Below are 26,295 nucleotides of genomic sequence, written 5' to 3'. Positions count from 1 at the left end.
CGACCATTCGAACCTGTCGACATTTTGCACACATCAACCTTTTGTCCATTTCAACCTATTGCATGTCGTCCATTTGGTGTCAACCTTTATATTGTCGATCTCCAACCCTGAGAACATGCAAACAGGGAGGCGGTGGGGGAGACACATGAGGGGAGGACTATGACAAAGTCCAGCTGCTATCGCTGTAATAATTTGGAGTCGATAAGAATTAAAACATGCAGCCGACATCCATTTACGCTGCTCTAGAAGGACCAAAGCCTTATTGGTCACCACCGTGTTTCCATGGTGCCGATCCTGTGGCGCTTGCACTGTGCAGCTACCAGTGTGCCAAGCCATGGGTATAGTTACTATAAAACTTTTTTGTTACAGTACACTAAAAGATTCAGTACCATCTACAGTGTATAGCGGATCTTCTCACCTGCAGGAACTGTGAATACCTAGTTCATTGCTTACCATCCACTTGTTAGAAAACTACACTTTAAAATGTTGTGTTGTTGCATTTGTTTGTTTTATCCACCTAAAAACATGATCAAACTTATATTGTAAACTTAATTTTATTAATAAGATTTATTAAAAACATTTTTCAAACTGTTCTCTCAAAGAAGTGGGCTCAGGATCAAAATTAGTCAGGGGACCAATAATTCATATGGGTGAGGTGCACACAGCGTTCATTGATTCCTCCTCAATCTGTTTTAAATAGATGGAGTAGAAAGAAGAGGGAAGTGCTATTGTGGATCATGGATTTGGAGAACAGCACCTGTAAGTGTGTGTGGGTATTGTTTTTTAGCTCCTTTAACCCTACTAGAGGTGAGTAACATTGTTATTTAATTTTGCAACAAGGCAGCCCAGTTCAGGAGGCTTGTATGCCACCTGCATTTTTACATTCACATGGGATTTATAGACTATAAATAGAGCTGTGAGTTCACTCAACTTTGTGGTGTGCTTGGAGTAGGTATAGGGAATGCCACACAGAACACTTAGGGGTATATTTACTAAAGTGAGAGTTTTTAGAAGTGGAGATGTCACCCATAGCAAACAATCAGATTCTAGCTATTATCTTCTAGAAGGTGCTAGGTAAATGTTAAGTAGAATCTGATTGGTTACTATGGGCAACATCTCCAATTCTAAAAACTCTCAGTTTAGTAAATATACCCCTTAGGATCAAATTCTATCAGATAAAGGTGCAAGATTACGCACACAAATGTGAATGATGAGAATATTGCATGTAACAGTTTTGAAAATTCAATCTCCATGCAAAAGCAAACTTTTATATTTCAGTGGAGTTATCCTTTAATATTCTTGTGAGCATTTACTGGTAGTGGAACTCTACTGTTCCTGATAAACTGGATAATGATTCCTGATTTCCCAGTAATTATTAGATCTCCATTACACTGATTGGATAGTATGGCAATCAACAAGATTTGGCTAGAATTCTTCTTTTATCTACGACAAATTAAGGGTTCCACCTCTAGACATGGGATGAACAGATTAATTCATAATTTCATCATGCCAGCCTCTTTTCTATTAGTCATTTGCCTGCCTCATTTACAATTTTATTACATTTTCTTTTCTTGTTGTTTTTGGTACCCTTCCATCACACTCATATTCCACAGGTCTCCTTAAAATTGTATCTTTCGGTTTGTAGTATGTATGCATCAGGTTACTACGCTCGCTGTCTTTCACAGTGAAGATGAAATATTCGAATACACTTCTTTTTACATTCTGTAATTGGCCATTACGCAGGGTCTCCACCAGGAAAAACCTGACAAGCGGGGCCTGGAAGTGTTCATAGTCCAGCTCCCCCAAACACTTCAGTATCCGTGTGATCCTCAGGTTGTTGTGGCTGTGACTGTGGAAAAGGTCATAGAAGATGTAGTTTAGAAATGCATTGGATGTTTATACTTATGTAGTGAGCACTGTCAAGTCAAGAAAGTGGAGAAAGTTCCATCATACATAAAGCACCAAGCAATCGTGATAAACCAAACAGGACCCAGCAAACAGGTACAAAATTAGACAAGAACACCGCAAGTAAACCCTTAGACGATGCTGAAGAGTCTGGGAGTTCAGACCTACTTAGCAGCACTAGGCCTGGCAGTAATTTCCCTGGACCTCAAGACAGGAACGCTCTTTCCTCCTGATAGATGAATTTCAGATTGGCCTGTTTTGCAGGGTTGGGTATGGGATCCCAAGGGTCAGAATGCCGACATAATTTTGTAAGTATACAACCCTTACCCTAACCCACCTTTCCGGCAGCCTAACCCTAACCCTCCTGCAGCCTAACCCTCCCCCTCTCCCCCCGCAGCCTAACTCTTACCCTTCCCCATAATGCCTAACCCCAATACTTCCTATCGGGATGTCAGAGGTCGGGATTCTGGATCCTGGATTCAGACTGCTGTCAGAATTCCAGCGCCGGGATTCTGAACACTGGCATCCTGACCGCCGGGATGCCAACTACCAGCACCGTAACTAGACTTTTTGGTGCCCTGTGCCAGAAAGAGCATTGGTGGCCCACCCTCCAAATTTTTTCAAATCGGGGCATAAGATCCGCACCCGAAAAAGGGCCATGGCTTCATGGGGAAGGGCCAGGGAACATATAAGGGAGGTCAGTAGATGGTGGGGATAAAAGAAGAGGAAGCTACAAGTGAGAATGATAATAAACAAAAAATTGACAGGCCCGAACAGCGCCCTCTGCCCTGTGTCATGGCACAGATCTCACCACCCTAGTTATGGCCTTGCCGACTACATCCCATAATGCCTTATAAAGGACAAAGCCTTGCCAATTATGAGAGAAAGGGATTGAGCTATCAGACGCTATGAGGAGTTAACTCCTTCCTCAATGATCTTCACCCAGCCACAATTTACAACACCCATGATAGCTGAATAACTTACTTATTCAGGTTCTCAAATCTTTCCTCCCAATTGTTTGCACGACCCACTCTTCCAGTCTTCTCGTCCAGAAGTTTGATGCCATAAAATCCCAGCATTAGTTTGTAAGACTCAATAAACCTTCTCATGACATTTCGGTCTTCCCTCATACTCTAGAAGACATTGTAAAATGAATTCATGTGTAACAGATTAACATGTCAGGGAATGCTCAACCTATCATATCTGGTACCTTTATCTCATTCATTGTCAGTGGCTTGGCAAATATATTCCTACCAGCTTCTTGCAGTGGAAAAAGCCTGTTGTGAATCAAACACATTAAACACACTTAGACAGTAAGAACTGTATAAGCAGAAGTGATCTATGAGAATAAATAAACATATTAAAGCATCAAAACTGAATAAAAACAGCTTAGCATAAAATACTGCCAATAGTAAAACCTATGAAGAGCCACTAAAGGGAAAAAAGGGATGGCCCAGCCAGGGCCGGATTAATAATGGGGCTGATGGAGCTACAGCTCCAGGCCCACAATCAGAATAGGCCCACAGACAGAAGTGCGCAGCTGTAGAGAGGAATTTATTTCTCCATCTACAGCAGACAGAGCAGCCTGCCAGAAGCAGTCCGAGGCCCCGCTCACAGGCCGCACCCACCTTTCTTGCCAGGATTAAAAGGTAAATACATAAACTTAGCGGCGCATGGAGGGCTTCATTAGCCCTCTCAGTGCTGCATGTGTGCCCATCACCTGGCGCGCCGTGTGACATCACTGCGTGTGATGTCACATGGGTACCGCCCACCAGCACCGCATCCTGAAGCACCCCAGCCCCTTCTGTTTATCTACCAGCACAGCAGCTCCGTGAAGGCGGCCTGGACCTGGCAGCAGGGGAACGGAGGTGAGGTCAAGATGCTTGTCAGTCCTGCTGTGGCCAGGCTGCCTGGCTGCTGACGTATAGTAGTCAAATGTTATACATAATACAGGGCAGGCTTTGCATTTAGTTTAATAATATACGCCTAATATTTATAATATATACACTTATGTATGTACATATATATAAAAAAAAAAAAAAAGAGAGAGAGATGATAGATAGATAGATAGATATATATATATATATATATATCATCTCTCTCTCTTTTTTTTTTTTTTTATATATATGTACATACATAAGTGTATATATTATAAATATTAGGCGTATATTATTAAACTAAATGCAAAGCCTGCCCTGTATTATGTATAACATACACACACACACGATATATATATATATATCTATCTCATGTGTGTGTGTGTGTATATATAGAGTTCACTCTAGGTCCGGCAGCAGGCAGGACGCCGGACCTAGAGTTAAGGCACTTTCGCACAGCGGCTGACAAGGGGGCGTGGCCAAAGAAAAGGGGCATGTCTTTATGAAGTATCCCCTTTTCGTCACTCCTGGGGGCGTGCCCGGCACTTACTGACATGCCGGGCAGCTCCCAAGCGCTGCGGTCACTGTGAATGGATGCCGGGCACATGCGCCCGGCATCCATTCACCGGCTGTGACCGCTGTGCCGCCGTTTTGACCACCCACGGGACACAGCAACCCACGGGTGGAGGCAGAACCTGCAGCCAGTCTCAGCGGGCCGCCACGATGGAGTTCAGGGCGCGTTCTGCCCTTCAGAAATAGGGCAGGGCGCGACGCCCCGCTAAAACAGTCTAGCGGGAACACTATATATCTATCTATATATAGATATAGATACAGTACACATTTGTATATCTTTCTACAAATATGTATGCATATCTATATATATTAAATAAAAACTACATGTCTATAAATATATACTGTATATAGAGAGCATATATATATATATATATATATATATATATATATATATATATATATATATATATATGCTCTCTCTCTCTATATACATATATATATTTATATTGTTTATAAATATGCATGTTTGTTGGTTTGCCATTTTATGCTTTAGCACATCTTTTACACAATATAGGGGGGTAGAGACTTTTTCAACATGAGTGGGTTCCGTAGAAACCGTCAGAGTCAATAACATTATTTATTTATTTATTACCAGTTATTTATATAGCGCACACATATTTCACAGCGCTGTAGGGAGAATATTTGGCCATTCACATCAGTCCCTGCCCCAGTGGAGCTTACAATCTATGTTCCCTATCACATGTGCACACACTTACACACTAGGGGTAATTTTTTGTGTTGGAAGCCAATTAACCTATCAGTATATATTTGGAGTGTGGGAGGAAACCGGAGTACCCGGAGGAAACCCACGCAAGCACAGGGAGAATATACAAACTCCACAAAGTTAGGGCCATGGTGCGAATCGAACCCATGACCTCAGTGCTGTGAGGCAGTAATGCTAACCATTACACCGTCTGTGCTGCCCCAGATCTTGCTGTGTTACTCTCCAGCCAATTGCAGATGAGTTGATTTGCTTTGGCACAAGCATTGGCAGGTCTGTGAGCACAGAGGATGGTGCTGTGCTGGCAGGGTGAACCCCACAGAGAATCAGCTGGCCCACCGCAGTATAAAAGCAGCTTCAAGGACCAGGGTGGTGGCTCCATCCTGTTGTGGACTTAAAGTAAGTACGAGGAGTTTGGTACCCTCAGGGACACATACTTGGGTAAACTTTTAAACTTATTTCCTTAACCACCCTTTTTCCCCACACTCACTGCTGTCAGTGGCTGAGATGTGTGCCACAAGCTGGCATTCCAGCTGATGCCCTGCAGAACTGTAGTGACATTATTGGCATAATATATATTTGGTGGGAACTGCAATGTGACTTAGAGCCGTATTCATTTAGAAGCGAAAAGTCCTGTACTTTTCACATGCCAGACTTTTTGCCGACATCGCTGGTTTTGCATGGGAAAAAGTATCGCGCTTGTCCCCATTTATCCCCGTATTCAACTCCAAAGGATGCGAAAACGCGTCCCGGCGAAACTCACACAGGCGAAAAGTGCTTGCAGATATGGGGAAATCAGCCTGACGCCCCCCAATAGATCTACAGCAAAAAGGAGAGGGGGGGGGGGGGAGGAGCAGGTGCACACTATAAGCACTAAGAAAACAAATAATCAAAAATATCTATAATAGACTGTAATAATTAACATAGTTTTAAATGTAAGGTTTCTTAGTACATGTTTGGCCAAAGATGTTTGCCCACCTACCACGTCACGGTGAACCTTATACAGGTGGGTCCCTAACATCTCTAATACTAACACACTAATTAATTTATCAAGGACTTACCTATCATAGAGCCCATTAGATGTGTGTACTGCAATGCAAGGACCCATACCAGTTAAAATCACCTGGGGCAGGCAGGAAGAGTGCTAGCCCAAAGAAGGGGTCTCCCCTTCAGAGTGTACCTTAAATACACACACACAGGAAATGGGAGGGGCTGGGCTGCACATCTTAATATTAAACATGATAATAGGTGCTACCATGCTGAGACCAGTAGTTCTACAGCAAAAAGGAGAGGGGGGGGGGAGGAGCAGGTGCACACTATAAGCACTAAGAAAACAAATAAGGTACACTCTGAAGGTGAGACCCCTTCTTTGGGCTAGCACTCTTCCTGCCTGCCCCAGGTGATTTTAACTGGTATGGGTCCTTGCATTGCAGTACACACATCTAATGGGCTCTATGATTGGTAAGTCCTTGATAAATTAATTAGTGTGTTAGTATTAGAGATGTTAGGGACCCACCTGTATAAGGTTCACCGTGACGTGGTAGGTGGGCAAACATCTTTGGCCAAACATGTACTAAGAAACCTTACATTTAAAACCATGTTAATTATTACAGTCTATTATAGATATTTTTGATTATTTGTTTTCTTAGTGCTTATAGTGTGCACCTGCTCCTCCCCCCCCCCTCTCCTTTTTGCTGTAGAACTACTGGTCTCAGCATGGTAGCACCTATTATCATGTTTAATATTAAGATGTGCAGCCCAGCCCCTCCCAGCCCCCCAATAGATGCACTGACATGGGAGATCACTATGGATACACCCGAATAGCCCTGCTGGAGGTATTTGGGGTGCTTAAATGCTCTCAATTGGTGCTATTTTGTGTCTTTGCAAAATGCTATTCTTCAACACTTGTGCAGTTTTTTTGCCAAAAATAAGTAGTCCCTGCACATTTGGGGTACGTGAAAATGGGTGCAGCATGGTTAAAAATTGCTAAAGTGAGGTCTTAAAAAGCGTTAAAAATGCACCTTCAGCATGCACCTGCAATCAACAAAACACCTCCCCCATACTTGCAGACCCCCCCAAAGTCTATTTCCCTAGTTTTTAAGTTTGTACCCCAACTTTGAACTTTTTCGCCCCCTTTTTCAAAGTCCTTCTTTGGGGTGTTCTTTAATTATTTTTTTGGATTTTTTTTACGTAGTTTACCTTTGGGGACCTGTCCTAAGAATGCATGGTGGTTTCCCCACCTTTGCACCCCAAAACAGCAATTCTGCACTTTTTTCCGCCAGCTATTCATAGGCGAAACTTTTCCGCTGGGTACACTGCATTGCGTTTTCGCACCGGCGAAAAGTCGCAACAATTGAATACGGGGATAACTTTCTGCTGGCGAAATGTCACCGGCGAAACTTTTTTGCAAACAACGGCTTTTTTGCCGCCAATTGAATACGGCCCATAGTGTGTTCCAGGGCACTAAAATGTGGAATAGGGCCTGATTCTCAGGCGGATGTAGAAGCACATGCAGCAGCGTCTATTGGTGGTCACCCACCTGCGGCTTTATGCAAATGTCTCTACAAACTGGTTCCCTTCTGTACATCCGTGGTGCCAAATGCACTTTCAAATACCCATGCACTCTGCAATACAGAGTGGTGCATACGCCACCATCGGTCACACCAATCCTATGGCAGGTGCTGTTTCTCCTATGTCCTCTTATGCCTGCGGCTGTGCGTCTGCGTACACTGACACTCCCGTGAAACTCTCATAACACACCCATTACACAAACCAGTCACCACACAGGATCACTCATCACTTTTCCACAGCATTTCTGATACTGTGAGTCTCGATCACAAAAGCACCTTTTTCTGTGCGTACCGCATGCTCCGTAGGGGTGTTTAGAAATTTTGGAGCATGTGTAGTTGAAAAAAATTGTTTAACTACGTGATCATCTGCATTGTGCATGGTTCTAAGTCAGGTACAGACTGTGTACTGGGGTACTGTATATACTCGAGTATAAGTCGACCCGAACATAAGCCGAGGTACCTACTTTTACCACAAAAAACTGTGAAAACTTATTGACTCGAGTATAAGCCTAGGGTGGGAAATGGCAGCAGCTGGTAGTGCCCCCAGTAGTAATTCCCCCTGGTTCTGCCCCCAGTAGTAATCCCTCCTGGTAGTGCCCCCAGTGGTAATCCCCCCTTTCAGTGCCTCCAGTAGTAATCCCCCCCTGGTAGTTCCCCCAGTGGTAATCCCCCCTTTTAGTGCCCCCTGTAGTAATCGCCCGCCTGTAGTAATCTCCCCCAGGTAGTTCTCCCAGTGGTAATCCCCCCTTTTAGTGGCCCCAGTAGTAATCGCCCGCCTGTAGTAATCCCCCCCTGGTAGTTCCCCCAGTGGTAATCCCCCCTTTTAGTGGCCCCAGTAGTAATCGCCCCCTGGTAGTGCCCCCTGTAGTAAATCGCCCCATGTAGTCCCCCCCCCAGTAGAGAGAGACGTAATAAGAATAAAAATAAAAAAATCACTTACCTGAAACTACCGCTCCTGGTCCCGCCGCTAACAGCTCCTCCAGCCACTTTGCATGGGAGAGACGTCATTACTCATGACGTCTCTCCCATTACCCACTGCGGGAGCCGGAAGATGGCTCCCGCAGTGGGAGCAGCAGCAGCCGATGAGAGTCTGACAGACTCTCAGCGGCTCCTGGTTACAGCAAACACGCAGCTGCCGGCTCCGGCGGCTGTGTGTTTGTGCTGTGTAGCGCTGACCGAACTCCGTCCGGTCAGCGCTACACTTCACTCGAGTATAAGCCGAGGGGGTACTTTTTCAGCACAAAGAATGTGCTGAAAAACTCGGCTTATACTCGAGTATATACGGTACTTCTATTTGGCATAATGTGTATCGCAATGTGGCATAATATTGTATGACAGTGGTTCCCAAACTGTGCGCCGTGTGTCCCTGGGGTACCTCAGGACACTTGCACGGGTGCTTCAGGATGGTGGTCCAGCACCAAATCAAATTATTTATGGTCAATGTAATGTAAATATGTGCACAAACAGAAGCACAAACCTGTCCACCACTATATAACCAAACCTAAGGATGACAGGTCAGCACAATTTACTTCACTGTACTACATAACTACATTTTATTCTGAATTTCTCAATAACAAACGTTTGGCTTAGGGGTGCCGTGAAAACAGTGCTTATACACTAGTGCATTCAAAAAAGTTTGGAAACCACTGCTGTATTCATTGGTGTCACACTCACAACTAAATAAAATGGATGGTGATTGTTTTAACATCTTCAGTGTGTTGAAAGGGAAAAAGTGAGATTTGGTGGTGGCAGGATGGCAGTATGTGCACAGATTTGGTGCTTCTGTTTCGCCTTTGGAAAGTGATATAAATAGAAATTAAATTGCGGATGTCTTACCTTCCATCCAGGGCCATCCATTATTCTCCCCTAACAGTCCTCTGCCCTGCATGCATGCAGTGTGTGTATATGATTTACTGCTCCTCTTGGGTGCTCCAGAATGTTTGTATAAAATGTTGTGCACTAATTAAATTAAGCCTCTACACTGTGCTCTACAGGAATGTTTGTTACACTATTGTTTTGATATTTTTCTCAAATGTTTTACATTATGATGGGACTCTGAAACCATGAGGTAGGACCTCAAATTTTATACATTATGGGTCCCTTGCACGGTGGTTGACAGTAGGCAACAGCTATGCCTTCCATGGTGCTAGCCACACCCCCTGTGCAGACCTCATAGCACTGGTTACACCCACTACCCACATCAGAAGTCACACCCCCACCATGCTGGTCACACCTTCTGCGGAAGCACAAATAGGCCCATCAGAAAGGTCAGCTCCAGGCCCATGTGGACCTTAATCTGGCACTGGGCCCAGCGGGAAACGGCCTGGTGTCCCGGCGGCCCAAACCGCCCCTGACTATGACAGTGCCCAGTTTTCACATATTTAAAAGACGACCAATAATAAAACTCACCATGAAATGTAAAAATGGTTCTTCTCAAGTGTGTTATAATCATTCTTCCATTTAGCAAGCAGCTCATCTATGTGTAAACCTATGACACAGACAGCAGGTCACAACTTTCATTTAACTTATAACACCCATAGGAAAATAAAGGCCTGTTCACTACAATAGATTTTAGCCCAATAGTAAAATATATTCCTGTTATGAAAACGAGAAGAAAGTTACAGCCCCATTATTCATACAGGGATACAGAGGAAGCATAAGAGAGTCACAATTTAACTACTGATAATCCCCATATTGGCTGAGCTCACCATTTGGCTTGAAACAACTCTTGTTTTGGTAGAAGTCCAGATTTGGGGTCAGGCATGAAGTCTCACCCTAAGCAAAAGATTTGTTATGTCAACAATTAGACAACATGGACTATATATACGGATATGCAATTATTGTATAATCATCCATGGTTTTAAAAATCAAATCACTAATTCCACTTAGAATGAAAAAGTTACCCGTTCATCATTACATAACATATAAGCCAATTCTTAGGTGCGTTTGAATAGGCTGAGAGTCCTTATTGTATTTAGTCTTCAAAACTGGGAACATATAGATGCACAAGAGATTAAGTGGACAAAATTAGATCTACCTGTGGCCAACAAGACCACTGTCCAGGTTCTTATGTAGAAAGGTGCTCCCTATTTTCCCTCAGAACTGCCTGAATGTGTTGGGCATGGACTGAACAAAGTGTGAATGTGCAGCAGACGTAAACTGAACCATGTCAACTGCAATGTGTCTCGTAATTGTTGTTACAGATTACCTGGTCGCTAGCTATAGTGTCCTTTTTTTCCTTCCTCTCTCTTCTCTGTCTCCCCTTTTTTCACCTATCTCTCTTCCTCCCATCACTTTCTCTCCCTCTTCCTTCCAGCTCTTTCCCACCCATTCCCATCTCTTCTTCCCTGTTCCCCAATCTCTCCTAGTCTCTTTCTTCCTCCCATCTCTCTCTCTCTCTCTCCCATCTTTCACCCTCCCTTTGTCTCTCCATTGTTATCTTCTCTCTCCCCATTCAGGACTTTTTATCACGCGGAAGGTGCCTAGTTTGGGACTTTCTGGTTTGCTGGGGGAGAAGAGAGGCTGTGGGCCTCAGGCTGCCAGTGAGAGCTGTGAGTGGGTTAGAGTTTTAACTAAACAAGCTAACATTGCTCAAAGTACAAATCTGAACAAACATATTGTGACAGGAACAGTGGAATAGTGTTTGAGGGCAGGTATATTTGTTGCAGGTTTCTTACCTACATGTTTTAAAAACCTCAGAAAAATGTTTTTTTGTTATGTAAACAGCTTTCTGAGAGCTTTTGGGCTTTGGTTAAAGCTGGTTAAGGATTCCTGGGGTCATAGATGAAGAGTGAGGGCGGGCTACATCCATTAATCCCGTTTCGAGTCTTAAGGCCTCTAGCCTAAGAGTAGGCTGATTAGTACTTGCACCTTTGTGAGTATTTTTTTTCACAAACTGTTAAGCTGGACATTCAGTCTCTCACTGACTGGGGAAAGGGACTGCAGAGTCTCTATGGGCTCTATTTATTAACATTATTTTTACTAAAATAAAGTGAAAAAGGGTGTTTTCACACCCTTTTCACATTATTTTAGTGTCACCTGTAGTTATTACAGGGCAACCCCCAGTATCACTTATTTTTAGTAAAGCAGATCGCATTTCCCATAATTGTAATGGGAAATGTGATCTGTGTGCAAGTTACTAAAAATAAATTGTAAAAAAATACCGGGGGAAGCCCTGTGATAATAACGCCACCTGGAGGTGGCGTTATCCAGGGTCTCCCCCGGTTACCGGGCTCCCACTCTGCTCTAACGGAGAGAGCAGAGGCGGGAGCCGGTACCAGTAATCAGCTATGTGGTCTAAGTAGACCGCAAGCTGATTACTGTAAAAAAAAAGAAAAAAAAATTAAACATTTTTTTTTTTCCTTACCTGAATCCAGGGACCGGTGATCGGGCCTCCCGTGATGGCTCCTCTCCGGTCAGCTGGTCTCCCACAGTGCACTGGGGCCCGGTCATCAGGTGATCGGGTCCCAGTGCAGTATGGGAGATCACCTGATCGGGAAGCCCGGAGAAGATCACCGGAGGCCAGGAGGATGCAGGTAAGTGTAATGAAGGGAGGGGGGGTCGCGGGGGGCGGGGCTTAGCGCCGGGGGCGGGGCTTAGCATCGGTGGGGGGGTAGTAGCGGGGGGTGGTCGGCGCATGCGCGGGCTCTTAGTCGCGGTATTTTTTCCGAAAATACCGCGACTAGAGTGCGGATGGGATCCGCAGGGACAGAGCTTTATCGCAAGCTCTGTCCCTGCAAGGGATTTATAGTAAATCCCTGTGATATTGCCGGAATTCGCAATGCGAATTCACTCGGTAATATCACACTACAATCCGCATTCAATATGCGGATTGTAGTAAATAGAGCCCTATGAGAGAAATCTGCTATTTGGTACAAGTGAACTACATTTGCTGAAACTTCCAATGTTTTTCTAGTTATGTAGGTTTAGTTAGTGACAGACAGGCAAGTTGTTTATTTAAAAAAAAATATTTTTTTTTTTATTTCTTAGCTTTTTTTTTTTTTTTTTTTTAAAAACAATTTTTATTGGATTCAACAGGGTGCAGAATAAAACATATAAAACAAATATAATATAATATTCACAGTACATCACATAATTTCTGCAATAAACCGTCAAAATATTTAAGAATTCCTATTGTGATACATTTAAATAGTTCCATTAGAGCTGTATATTATACTATTCCCTTAAGAATTCCATTTTTATAGAATAAACAATATTAAACTGAATACAAATAAACTATATTCAAAATAAAACAGAAAGAATAAAAAAAATAAGAATTATAGGGGGTGGGAAGTAGGGGGGTAAGATACGTCAACCACAATTAAAGTATGATCACAAAATATTTCTTAGTAACGACCAAGAGGTGTGTTCAAACTAGGGGTGTGCACCGGCCACTTTTCGTGTTTTGTGTTTTGGTTTTGGATCTGGATCTTTCTTCGTGTTTTGGATCTGGATTGGTTTTGCCAAAACCACCCTTCCGTGCTTTGGGTTCTGGGTTTTGTGTTTTGGATCTGTATTTTTTTTTAAAAAAAGCATAAAAACAGCTAAAATCACAGAATTTGTAGGTTTTTCTGCTCCTATGCTATTATTAACTTCAATAACCTTAATTTCCACTCATTTCCAGTCTATTCTGAACACCTCACACCTCACAATAGTGTTTTTATGTCCAAAAGGTTGCACCGAGTTAGCTGGATGACTATGCTAAGCGACGCGAGTGGGCGGCACAAACACGTGACCCATCTAGGCATGATACTGCAGTGGCAGACAGGATGGCAGTTTGAAAAACTAGGCCCCAAACTGTACATAATGCAAAGAAAAAAAGAGGTACAAGATGGAATTGTCCTTGGGCCCTCCCACCCACCCTTATATTGTATAAACAGGACATGCACACTTTAACAAACCAATCATTTCAGCGCCAGGGTCTGCCACACAACTGTGGCTGAAATGATTGGTTCGTTTGGGCCCCCACAAAACAAGCTGGCAATTAATCTGTCCCTGCACAAACTGGCTCTACGGAGGCAAGATGTCATCCTCATCCTCCTCATCCACCGATTCCTCACCCTCTTCAGTGTGTACATCCTCATCCTCACAAAGTATTAACTCGTCCCCACTTGAATCCACCACCACAGGTCCCTCTGTACGTTCTGGAGGCTGGTCTCCCTGGAAGAGCTGATAATTCATTTTGATGAACATCATCTTCTCCACATTCTGTGGAAGCAACCTCCTACGCCTTTCGCTGACAAGGTTCCCGGCTGCACTAAACACTCTTTCGGAGTACACACTGGAGGGGGGGCAACTCAGGTAAAATAGAGCCAGTTTGTACAGCGGCCTCCAAATTGCCTCTTTTTCCTGCCAGTACAGGTATGGACTGTCTGACATGCCTACGTGGATGCTGTCACCGATGTAATCCTCCACCATTCTGTCAATGGTGACAGTATCATATGCAATGACAGTAGACATGTCAGAAATTGTTGCCAGGTCCTTCAGTCCGGACCAGATGTCCAAACTTGGTCCTGCCTGCCCTGCATCACCGCCAGCGGGTTGCTTAGGATACCTAAGTTTTTTCCTGGCAGCCCCAGTTGCGGGAGAAAATGAAGAAGGAGCTGTTGACGTGTCACGTTCCGGTTCAGCTGACAATGTGTTCACCAGCAGGTCTTTGCACCTCTGCAGGCTTGTGTCGGCCGGAAAGAGAGACACCACATAGGCTTTAAACCTAGGATCGAGCACGGTGGCCAAAATGTAGTGGTCTGATTTCAACAGATTGACCACCCTGGAATCCTGGCAAAGCGAATGAAGGGCTTCATCCACAAGTCCCACATGCCGAGCGGAATCGCTCCGTCTTAGCTCCTCCTTCACTTTCTCCAGCTGCTTCTGCAAAAGCCTGATGAGGGGAATGACCTGACTCAAGCTGGCAGTGTCTGAACTGACTTCACGTGTGGCAAGTTCGAAGGGCTGGAGAACCTTGCACAACACGGAAATCATTCTCCACTGCGCTTGAGTCAGGTGCATACCCCCTCCTTTGCCTATGTCATAGGTGGATGTATAGGCTTGTATGGCCTTTTGCTGCTCCTCCATCCTCTGAAGCATATAGAGGGTTGAGTTCCACCGCGTCACAACCTCTTGCTTCAGGTGATGGCGGGGCAGGTTCAAGAGTGTTTGCTGGCGCTCCAGTCTTCGGCACGCAGTCGCTGAATGGCGAAAGTGGCCAGAAATTTTTCGGGCCACCCAAAGCGTCTCCTGCACGCCCCTGTCGCTTTTCAGAAAATTCTGCACCACCAAGTTTATTGTATGAGCAAAACATGGGACGTGCTGGAATTTGCCTAGATGTAATGCCCGCACAATATTGGTGGCGTTGTCAGATATCACAAATCCCCAGGAGAGTCTAAGTGGGGTAAGCCACTGGGCGATGATTTCCCTCAGTTTCTCTAAGAGGTTGTCGGCGGTGTGCCTCTTACTGAAACCGGTGATACACAGCGTAGCCTGCCTTGGAACGAGCTGGCGTTTCTGAGATGCTGCTACTGGTGATGCTGCTGCTGTTGCTGCGTAAGGTGATACATCTACCCAGTGGGCTGTCACAGTCATATAGTCCTTAGTCTGCCCTGTTCCACTTGTCCACATGTCCGTGGTTAAGTGGACATTGTGTACAACGGCATTTTTCAGGACACTGAGGACACTTTTTCTGACGTTTCTGTACAGTCTCGGTATCGCCTGCCTAGTGAAGTGGAATCTAGACGGGATTTGGAACCGGGGACACACTACCTCCATCAATTGTCTAAATCCCACTGCACTAATGGTGCATACCGGACGCACATCTAACACCAACATAGCAGTCAAGGCCTCAGTTATACGTTTTGCTTCAGGATGACTGCTGTCGTACTTCATCCTCCTCGCTAAGGACTGTTGGAGGGTCAATTGTTTAGTAAAAGTAGTGGTGTTCCTACTTCCTCTCTGGGATGATGAACGACTCCCAGCAGCAGCAACAGCAGCAGCGGCAGCAGGAGGCGTAGCAATGCAGGATCCTCTGGAGGAATCCCGGATAGGAGAGTCAGTCATGCCAGTGACATGGCCTGCAGGACTACTTCCGATCCTGACTAAGGAGGAAATTGACGAGGAGGGAGTTGACGGTGTGGTTTGCAAGCGCTTGGATACAACAGGACAATGGGATTTAGGTGTCCCTGGACTGCTTACGGTCTTAGCCAAAGTTTCTGAACTTGACAGTAACTTTTTATGAACGCGCTGCAGGTGCCGTATAAGGGAGGATGTTCCTAGGTGGTTGACGTCCCTACCCCTACTTATTTCACCTTTACATATGGTACATATGGCAAGACAGTTGTTGTCCAGATTTGGATAGAAATATTGCCAGACCAAAGAGGTGGAATGTTTGGTCTTCTGCCCAGGCATGACCGTGATGGGCTTTTTCATCCCACGGACAACAACTGTCTCCCCCGGATCCTGATTTAAACAAACCACATCACCATCAGAATCCTCCTCGCCAACTTCCTCCTCAGCGCCAGCTACACCAGTATCCTCATCCTGTTGTACTTCAACAGTGACATCTTCAATTGGCATATCAGCAAGTGGACTGTGGGTGCTCCTTTCAGCACTTGCAGGGGGCGTGCAAATGGTGGAAAGAGCCTCCTCTTCCCGTCCAGTGCTGGGAAGGTCAGGCATCGCAACCACCACCACACTTGGACTCTCCTTGGGGATTTGTGATATCTTCTTAGAAAGCACAGTTCTTCGCTGTGCTTTTGCCAGCTTAAATCTTTTGATTTTTTTAATGGGAGGAGGGCTTCCATCGTCATGTGAAGCTGAACCACTAGTCATGAACATACTAGGGATCGACCTTAGCCGTTCCTTGCCACTCCGTGTCGTAAATGGCATATTGGCAAGTTTACGTTTCTCTTCAGCTGATTTAAATATTTTTTTCAAGGTCATTTTCCTGAACTTTGTCATTTGGGATTGTATGTGCCCTCTATTATGACATTGGGCATCGGCCTTGGCAGACGACGTTGATGGCATGTTATCGTCTATGTCATGACTAGTGGCAGCAGCTTCAGCACTAGGAGGAAGTGGTTCTTGATCTTTCTCTATTTTATTTTTATCGGAGAAAGTTTGGTCCTCCATTTATGTTATATCGATTTGATATATACGTGCGGCTAAACACAGAAAATATTTTTTTATTTTTGCTGGAGAGTAGTGCACTTTGTGGGTTACACCAGCCTTTAAGAAATGAGCCAGCCGGCTCTTTACTTATGGGACACAGGCGCACGCTTGGCGCTGCTCCTTTGTTGATGCACGTGCGGCTACTGCGCACACAATTCACAAACACAGAAAATAATTTTTTTTTTGGTTTGGACTGGAGTGTACTTTGGGGGTTACAGCACCCTTTAATGGTCAAGCCAGCCGGCCCTTTACTTATGACACAGGCGCACGCTTGGCACTACTTTGTTGATGCACGTGCGGCTACTGCGCACACAATTCACAAACACAGAAAATAATTTTTTTTTTGGTTTGGACTGGAGTGTACTTTGGGGGTTACAGCACCCTTTAACGGTCAAGCCAGCCGGCCCTTTACTTATGACACAGGCGCACGCTTGGCACTACTTTGTTGATGCACGTGCGGCTACTGCGCACACAATTCACAAACACAGAAAATAATTATTTTTTTGGTTTGGACTGGAGTGTACTTTGGGGGTTACAGCACCCTTTAACGGTCAAGCCAGCCGGCCCTTTACTTATGACACAGGCGCACGCTTGGCACTACTTTGTTGATGCACGTGCGGCTACTGCGCACACAATTCACAAACACAGAAAATAATTATTTTTTTGGTTTGGACTGTAGTGTACTTTGGGGGTTACAGCACCCTTTAACGGTCAAGCCAGCCGGCCCTTTACTTATGACACAGGCGCACGCTTGGCACTACTTTGTTGATGCACGTGCGGCTACTGCGCACACAATTCACAAACACAAAAAAAATATTATTTTTTTAGCACTTGGGGGGAGCACCCCTGATGGACAGAGCACCCCCTGGACAACACTACAGCACCCCTTTAGGACTGGGACACTGCACAGGACTTTGGAGTGGACACAGCCCCTATGGACAACTGACTGCACAACACAGTCCAGCCAGCCCCTATGGACTTTGAAGTAGTGGACACAGCCCCTATTAACAACAGCAGCACAGCACAACACAGCCAGCCCCTATGGACTTTGAAGTAGTGGACAACAGCAGCACAGCGCAGCACAGCACAGCACAACACTACTCTGCACTACACTACACTACACAGCCCAGCCAGCCCTAACTCCCACCCTCCCTCTTCACTGTCCACAGTCGAGTGAGAAAATGGCGCCGACGTGGGTACCTTATATAGGATCCAAAACCCGCGAGACTCGGAAGGCGGGAAGATGACGTTTTGCCTCGATTTCAGAATCCGAGTCAGGCGGGAAAAGTCGAGCCTGACTCGGATCTGACTCGGATCGGGGGGGCTCGGATTTCAGAAATCCGAACCCGCTCACCCCTAGTTCAAACACCTTCATAATCTGATCATAAGTTGTACTTGGTAAATAATTGAGATACATGTCCCATTTATTAATAAATTTAGACACTCCTTTTTCAACATCATACATTGTTGCACATCTATCATAATAAAGAATAGTAAGTAATTCCATTTTAAGCAGTTCCAGTGAAGGAGCTACTTTAAAAATACATTTCTGTAGAATAATTTTCCTTTCCAGAGTGATCAATATGGTAAGTAGGGGTAGCATAGAAGGAGATGTATAAAGAAAGGCGACCAAGAGGTGAAATCAGCAAGGAGAAATGCTTCCCATGAAAACGGTAATCTAATTTTAGTAATCTGGAAAATAAAAGAATGCACTTTATACCAAATCTTTTTTATCTTAGTACACTGCCAAACATTGTGGTAAAAAGTTGCCGATGTTGCATGACATTTTGGGCATGTGCTCGGTTCGTTTGGGAACAGATGACTTTGTTGTACTTGAGAAACATACGCTCTATTTAAGAACTTAATATGGATTCTTGTAATTTTGCTGAATTTACCCATTTAATAACAGATGGGAATAAAGTCATAATTGAAGTATGGGAAATCAAGGTTCCAGTACAACCAGACGTGTTTCCATAAACCCAATACATCTTTAGGTAATAAATCATTGTATAAATATTTAAGTTTATATTTAGTGTTAGAGATTATAGTGAAAAGAGAAAGTAAAGGGGACAGAGTAAGTGGGTCTGGTAATGAAACAGAAGGACTAGATGGTAGTTTGCTATTGACATAGTGTCTAGCTTGTAAATATAAAAAGAATTGTTAGTTGGGAATATCATAAATATCCTTTAACTGTTGGAAAGAATAAAGACCGCCTCCAGGGTCAAAAATATTTCTGATTACAGCAATCCCTTTTTGTTTCCACATTTGATAATGGGAAATTGTAAGAGATGGAAGTAAGTCTGGATTGCCCCAAAGAGGAACCATATTTAGTAACATGTGGGTTGGAGCCTATTAATTTATTTATTGTAATCCAGGCTTTATAGGTATCCATAAAAACAGTGATCCCCTTAGAAAGTTTTGAGCGAGGGACATGTAAAAGGGCCGCAGGGGATAAAGGAGAGAACAGCGCCTCCTCTAGCTGAAGATTAGTAAAATGAGTTTGAGCTAGGAACCAGTCAAAGATATACCTGAATGCTGCCGCACAGGAATAAGTCTGAATGTCTGGCAACCCCAGACCCCCTTTATCTCTACTGCTCATCAGTTTTTTCCTAGCTCTTCTAGGTTTTTTACAGTTCCATATAAATCGCTGGAAAGCTGATTTGCATTTTGCAGTATCTGACTTGGATAAAAACATTTATTTCTCAGTGCCGGCTCCCTCACGGTGTCAGGAGCCAAGTGCTGCACTTAATGCTACAGTGCAGCTCTCGGCTCCTGTCACTAAAGGGGAGTCTGCACCTTGGTGTCACCCCTCGGCGGGTGACACCCGGATGCGGCCAGCACCCTCCTTGTGACACCTCTGCTGACACCCCTTCCCTCCATTAATAAAATCATACACCAAAGCAGACACCAACTGCTCTCTCTCCCCAATTAATAAATCGGACACCCAAATGCCACCGCCCAAATAATAAAAGTAGACCCCAGATCTGACAATCCCCGCCTTAATGAGAAGCTCCCCCAGCCGCTCTGAATGTGGATTACACACAATCAGGGCAACATTCTCTACCTGCTTCGGAAGCTGGGGATGTACCAGCACAGGGTAAAGATGCCCCCCCCGGCCCAGTTTGCCCCTGCTCAAACGCCCTTAGAATCGCGAGGCCCTGAGCAGCTGCTCAATGTGCCAATATGTTAAGACAGTACTGCCTGTTCCCCAAATCCTGATAAATATTTAGTGACTTATTTATAAAGTGATGCATAATATGCAGCACTTACAAATTATGCTAATCATTTACATATGACCCTGCCCCAATGGAGCTTAGAGTGTAAATTCACACACAAGCACCCTCAAAGCCCACTAGGTAAGTCATCTTCTTGGTGTGCAGAAAAAAACAACTGTGTAATGTAATGGGAAAGTTATAAGAAAAATAAATAAAAGTAGACAACACACTTTGGGTTTAATTGCATTTAAAATCCTTGTTTTTCAACATATAATGACGGAGGAAGTAGATGTGAGTAATAAAGACTTACCACATTATGTGGATTATGCTTATCTTGTGTGGAACCAACAGCACAACACCATAGACCCATATTTGAAGTAGCATTATTCTGCTACAATAATAAGAGAAAAGAGAAGTCATATATTTACAGAGTTTAAGCCAAAATTCATCATTAAAATTAGAAGGACACTAAAATTAGTAACGACACCGATTACATTTTTGTTTTACAGTGTACTTGTCACCCAGAATGTCTGCTGTGTCAATATTCAAAATGAAAAAGGAATATTCACAGCACAAAAAAACCCCATAACTCAAAATCTGTATCAAAATAAATTATATTAAGCAACATTAATCAAATATATGAATACATTTAAGCAATATTGGTTTAAGCAAGCTTGTTTTTAAACTCTATACATCAATTTATTTATATCTCTAAAGTAGATCAACATCATTATATACAGGATATATGAGTACTTAAAAAATATGGCCAAAGAAAAATAAAATTTGAGCATCAATGATGCACAGTAGATTTACATAATTTAAATAATGTGAAAAAGATGCACATTTTGTGTTAAGCACAACAGTGACATAAAATACTATCCACTATAACACTTATAAAATCTCTGAGAATATTATATTGCTTTAAATGTCACTGAGACATATGAAGCTGGCACTATGGAAGGTGCACTGTAATTGCATTACTCTTGCATTCTAGTCAGTTGTGTGTATTACATGATTCAACTTTTTCTCAACCTCTTGTATTCAAAGCTTTTATAGAACTTTTCACGTGGTTATTTTGCTTTTAAGAAAAGTTAGTGTTTTCCTGTAGTGAATGGTAGAGACAGCTAACAGCTGTTGGATTTTCGAGAGAGAGAGTATTTGTGGATATCCATGCCTGTAATTCTGGAGATCCCTAGCTGCAGTGGATCCTTGATCTTGAAAGCAAAGCTACATAGGAAATTTAGCGTTATGGTAGACTTACCATAATAACACTTTTTCTTCGAGATTCAAAGGGTCCACAGGGATACCATGAGGTAATGTGTGGAGATATCCAGGCACCGAACAGCAGTGGCGGACCTAGACTTTACTTTTAGGGGGGGGCGGTTTAAGAATACTAAATCCCCCAGCCCCACATGTGCACCAGACCCCCCCCTCAGACCCCACAATAATAATATGCTCCACTTTGATATCACCGTATGTAGGAGTGCCGCCTCAGTTCCCTATTGTTGCTGTGCTGCCATGCTTATATATGTATGTTTATTTTTTCCCACAAATTTATTCTCCTATGAATAAATCATTGGGGGGGGGGGGGGGGATGGGGGGTATAGGGAGGAGAGAGAGAGAGATCACTTACCAGGCTGTGCGGTGCTGCTTGTCATCTGCCTGGCAGTTCCATCTTCAGGAGTTCCTGCTCCTCGCCAGACTCTTAGGTGGACTGAGGAAGGCAGGGACGGAAGACAGACTCTAGGAGGCAGGACGGTTGATGCTAGATCCTGTGTGCAGAAAGGACCTCTGGAGGCAGGACACCTGGAGCAGCACAGAAGTCAGGTCTAGCAAACAAGCCCGCGCCTACTAGATGAGAGTCATTGCCGGCTGTGATTGGTTGGTGAATGCTGCCAGCGGTGATTGGCTGCTGCAGCCGATGTGTGTGCGCAGCAGCAGGCAGTCCCCGTCGGCATCTCACCAACCAATCACCAGTGATTAGCTGTTCTGCGGTGCGCACACAGCGTGTCATGGGGGACCAGGGCTGCTCTGCCAGAGTCTCCGGCTGAGCCTGTGTCTCTATAAATAAGTGGGCAGGGCTATTGGGAAATGGGGCTTTGTTTACGGGGGCGATCGCCCTGATCACCCCCCACTGGATCTACCACTGCCAAACAGTTAAAGCTTTCAGCTCCCAGGTGACCTCCTTCATATATACCCCACCCCTAGCCATAGGCCTTCAGTTGCCTAACCAAGTCTTAAGGCAGGAGAAAGAAGAACAAATGTACACCAGAAGCACTCTCAGACAAGATGACGGAATATGTGACTGAAAGAAAAAAAATAACCCAATGAAGCTAGGTGCGTCAGGGTGGGAGCCCTGTGGACCCTATGGACCTTGAAGAGAAAAAGAGTTATCAAGGTAAGTCTACCATAACACTAATTTTCTATTTTAGGGTCCACAGGGATACCATGGGGATGCCCTAAAGCAGACCCCTAGGGTGGGGGATGCTCCTGAGCAGAAAGGAGAACTTGTCACCCAAAAAGAAGCATCCTGAGAGGCAAAAGTATCAAAGGCATAAAACCTAAGAAAAATGTGGACAGAAGACCATGTGGCTGTCTTACACAATTGTTCAGCTGAGGAACCACAACTAAATGCACACGATGGCCCTACGGACCGAGTAGAATGTGCTGTCACCGCGCTTGCGACAAGGAGATCAGTCTGTTTGTTCACCTGAGAGATAGTTATAGGGAACCATCAAGCCAGTGTCTGCTTGTTAGCTGGCCATCCTCATTTGTGAAAACCATATAAGAGCATCTGAATTTCTAACAGAGTTTGTACGCTCCACAAGTTACGGAGAGCATGAACTACATCCAGTGAGGCTTCACCTACAGAAAGGTCTGGAGCCTGAAAAGCTGGAACTACAATTTCTTAATACACATGAAAACGGGACACTACCTTAGGAAGGTAACCCTCCCTTGTAGGAAGAACAGCTCTATCCTGGTGAAAAATCAAACATGGTGAGAGACAAGAGAGCGCTGCCAAATCAGAGACTCTGCGTGCAGAAGAGATAGCGAGGAGCAAAAGTGTCTTCGCTATCAACCATTTCAAATCTACAGAGTCCAGAGGTTCAAATGGGGAAATTGTAGCCCTTTAAGAACCAAAGACAGATCCAACGGTGCCACTGGTGGGACAAAAAGAGGCTGAACTTGCAGAACTCCCTGAAAAAAAATTCAAATATCTGGCAAAGAAGCAATCTTTCTTTGGAACCAGACTGAGAGTGCAGAGACCTGTACTCTCAATGTAGCCAGGCGAAGGCCAAGGTCTAATCCAGCCTGGAGAAAAGCATGCACTCGTAAGACCCTAAACACTGTAGAGTCAAATTTTCAAAGGGAACATTACAGGAGTGCCAAACTCTGTAATAGATGCGGGCAGAGGAAGGCTTTCATGCCCTAAGCATCATCTGACTTACAGAGCTAGTAAAACCTTTCGCTCTTAAGATGGAAGACTCAAGAGCCACGCCATCAAAGATAGACGAGGAAGGTCCGGGTGCAGGCAGGGACCCTGTGCTAACAGGTCTGGCCTTAAAGGAAGAGGCCATGGAGTGTCTAAGGAGAGACTCTGAAAGTCGGTGAACTAATGGCGTCTAGGCCAAGCAGGAGCTTTCAGTATTACTGTGCCGTCCTCTTGCTTAAATTTCCTGAGGACCTTGGGAGGAGGGAGATTGGAGGAAATAGGTATGCCACATTGAAGTCCCATCTTACTGCCAGAGCATCCACAAAGGCAGCTGAGGGGTCTCTGGTTCTGGACCTGTACCTGGGGACCTTGTGATTGTGACATGAAGCCATCTGGTCTACTACTGGTAGTCCCATTTGTCCACTAGGAACTGAAAGACGTCTGGGTGAAGAGCCCATTCCCTGGCGTGTATGTCCTGATAACTTAGGAAGTCTGCTTTCCAGTTTAGGACTCCGAGATTTCTGAGATTGCTGTAAGATGACGTTCTGCCAAACCAGAATGTTTGCCAATTCCTTCATGGCTGCTCGACTTCTTGTGCCTTCCTGATGAATTAGGTAGGCCACATGTGGTCGCGCTTTCGGACTGAATCTGTACAGGCCTGCCGTGAAGGAGGTCCTGTACCAAAATGAGCTCCCAAACATTTATCGGCAGGTGACTTTCCTGGGCTGTCCATCTTCCCTGAAAGGTGTGATGACCTGTCACCGCGCCCCATCCTCAAAGACTGGTGTCCGTGGTTAGTACCCAATTTGGGATCCATAATGGACGACCCTTGTCGAGATCAGTGGTCTGTAGCCACCATGAGAGGCAGAGCCGAATCTATAGTGAAATGAGGATCATTTGAGACTTTATTAGATTATACTGACCACCCCAATGAGACAGAATCCATCGTTGCAATGATTTAGAATGGAACTGGGCATATGCTACCATGCCGAAGGTGGATACCCTGAACCCCAGGACCTGCATTGCTGAGTGAACAGATACTGTTTGATTGCGGAGTGATTTGCGTACCTGCAATTGTAGAGACGAAATCTTGTCCACTGGTAGAAAAATCCTTTGTGCCAGTGAATCCAGTAGTACCCCCAGATGTACCATCTGCTGTGTTGGAGAAAGGGAAAGTTTTTCCAATTGATTATCTTGCCCTGCTACTGTAGACAGACAATGATCAGCTGGAGATGATGTTGTAAAACCTCCAAGGACTGTGCCAATATCAGGAGGTCGTCCAAGTATGGCAGTATCCTGACTCCTTGTCGTCTTGGTAAACACCCTGCGGACAGACCAAAGGACAATGGTAATGTTGCTGACAAACCGTAAAACTCACAAAACCTTGGTTGAATAGTGCAATTGGTACATGCAGATATGCACCCTGTATGTCCAGGGAACCATAAAATCCCCAGGCTCCATTGGCAGCATAATTGACGATAGGGTCTCCACATGGAACTTGGCACATGGATGAACCTGTTGAGAGATTTCAGATTCAGAATAGAGCGACGAGACCCATTTGGCTATTGAATCAAACATAACTTTAAATAACAACCTCTTCCTTGTTGGCTAAAGGAACTGGGATTATCACCCCTGAATTTAACTGGCCATGGGTCTAGATAGAATCAGATGGGGGAGTTGTGCAAACAACCTTCTGGGTAGGAATCCTTTAGGAAGGTGTCTTGTGAGAATCCCCAGTAGGGAGGGGGTTTTCCCAACTAATGCATTCTTCCTTCGGGAGAGGGTAAAAAGACACTAGTTTTTTTGGAATCTGGAACAGTTTACCTGTTCCATGCTTCCCCCCCTAAACTCAGTGAGCTGTTCAGATTGAGGGAATCCAGCCTAAATCACCTTCTGGTGTCTAAACACTGAGTTTATTAGGCTTAGGAGCTGGTACTTCATTTTCTATAATGAGGATTGAATTAACCCCCTTACTAGAAAGGAACATCCACTGATGAATGACAATCCTCCCATCCGAGATAGACCCGGAGGGAGAAACCTGTGTATCCTCTGCCACCTCAGATGATATATCAGCATCTGAAAGCAGGGTGTGTAACATCTGCAGATAGGTATATACTAAAAACCAGATTCTGAACTGAGTGGGCATAAACCTCCATCCAGGAAGGATGCATTGGAAGAGGAAACATAACAGGCTGTAATCACTGTGGGTAATCCAAAGTGTGAGGCAGTGTGGGAGCTTATAAGCGGTCCACTAACGGTGTCATCACCTGAGACCAGGAGGATATTCAAGATGACCTCTGACCAAGTGCTGGCGAGTTGGACTGTTGTGGTGTATAACCAACAATACACAGTCAATTCTGTATGAAATCCTAAGAAGCCTACTGCACAAGATTTATATGACACCAGCACAGGGGCAACAGTCTCCTGTTCACCCTTGTCCTGATATATGGAAAATACTTGCAAGTAACCCACAACAAGTGTAGGGCTAACAATGCAATGTGACCTCCTTCACAGATAAAAATAAATGTGAAGTACTCTCTAACCCCTATACACCAGGTAGTTGGGGGTTAGGAAAAAGCAAATAGAAAACAAAAACATTTATTTTATTTTTTTTCGCAGCATAAGTCACAAAAAAATACTTATAATATATTTGCAAACGGCACTAGAATCAACTACCTAAACACACAAGTTTTGGTAGGATCTACATGCATACAAATATATTTACAATTCGGCACTGAATCAACTATGCAAGTAAAAAAGTTGTTAGGATTCCAGTGCTATATACCTTGGTCCCAGGAGAAAGGTATACTCAGAGACAGCCGAAATCTCCCCTCAGAAA

The 26,295-nt window shown here is 44.4% G+C and overlaps 1 protein-coding gene across 1 annotated transcript; it reads right to left on the bottom strand.

Annotated features, from left to right (window-relative positions):
• Nucleotides 1–419: 419 nt before the first annotated feature.
• LOC148540704 (opioid growth factor receptor-like) lies at nucleotides 420–25,779 on the bottom strand. The gene is made up of 9 exons (XM_088442808.1): nucleotides 25,724–25,779; nucleotides 24,879–24,971; nucleotides 24,525–24,780; nucleotides 20,334–20,414; nucleotides 10,355–10,421; nucleotides 10,056–10,134; nucleotides 3,116–3,182; nucleotides 2,890–3,038; nucleotides 420–1,849 (listed from the first exon to the last, which is right to left on the bottom strand). The coding sequence occupies exons 2-9, from the start codon at nucleotides 24,947–24,949 to the stop codon at nucleotides 1,546–1,548; spliced, it is 1,074 nt and encodes a 357-aa protein (XP_088298934.1). The 5' UTR covers nucleotides 24,950–24,971; nucleotides 25,724–25,779; the 3' UTR covers nucleotides 420–1,545.
• Between the last annotated feature and the right edge of the window lie 516 nt (nucleotides 25,780–26,295).

The sequence above is a fragment of the Taudactylus pleione genome, unplaced genomic scaffold (genome assembly GCF_031769625.1).
Source record: "Taudactylus pleione unplaced genomic scaffold, aTauple2 ptg000018l, whole genome shotgun sequence".
NCBI lineage: Eukaryota > Metazoa > Chordata > Amphibia > Anura > Myobatrachidae > Taudactylus > Taudactylus pleione.
The sequence above is the reverse complement of the archived record's forward strand: the minus strand, read 5'-3'. Positions and strand labels throughout refer to the sequence as shown.

What these genes read in the sequence shown, in the direction of transcription:
- LOC148540704 (XM_088442808.1), bottom strand. Translation starts at nt 24,949, where the DNA reads ATGTGGAGACCCTATCGTCAATTATGCTGCCAATGGAGCCTGGGGATT. An exon ending in TTTCGTCTCTACAATTGCAG is followed by an intron (nt 20,415 to 24,524) that starts GTACGCAAATCA and finishes TTATTATTGTAG; the next exon opens with CAGAATAATGCTACTTCAAA. An exon ending in AGCATAATCCACATAATGTG is followed by an intron (nt 10,422 to 20,333) that starts GTAAGTCTTTAT and finishes TCTTTTGCTTAG; the next exon opens with GGTGAGACTTCATGCCTGAC.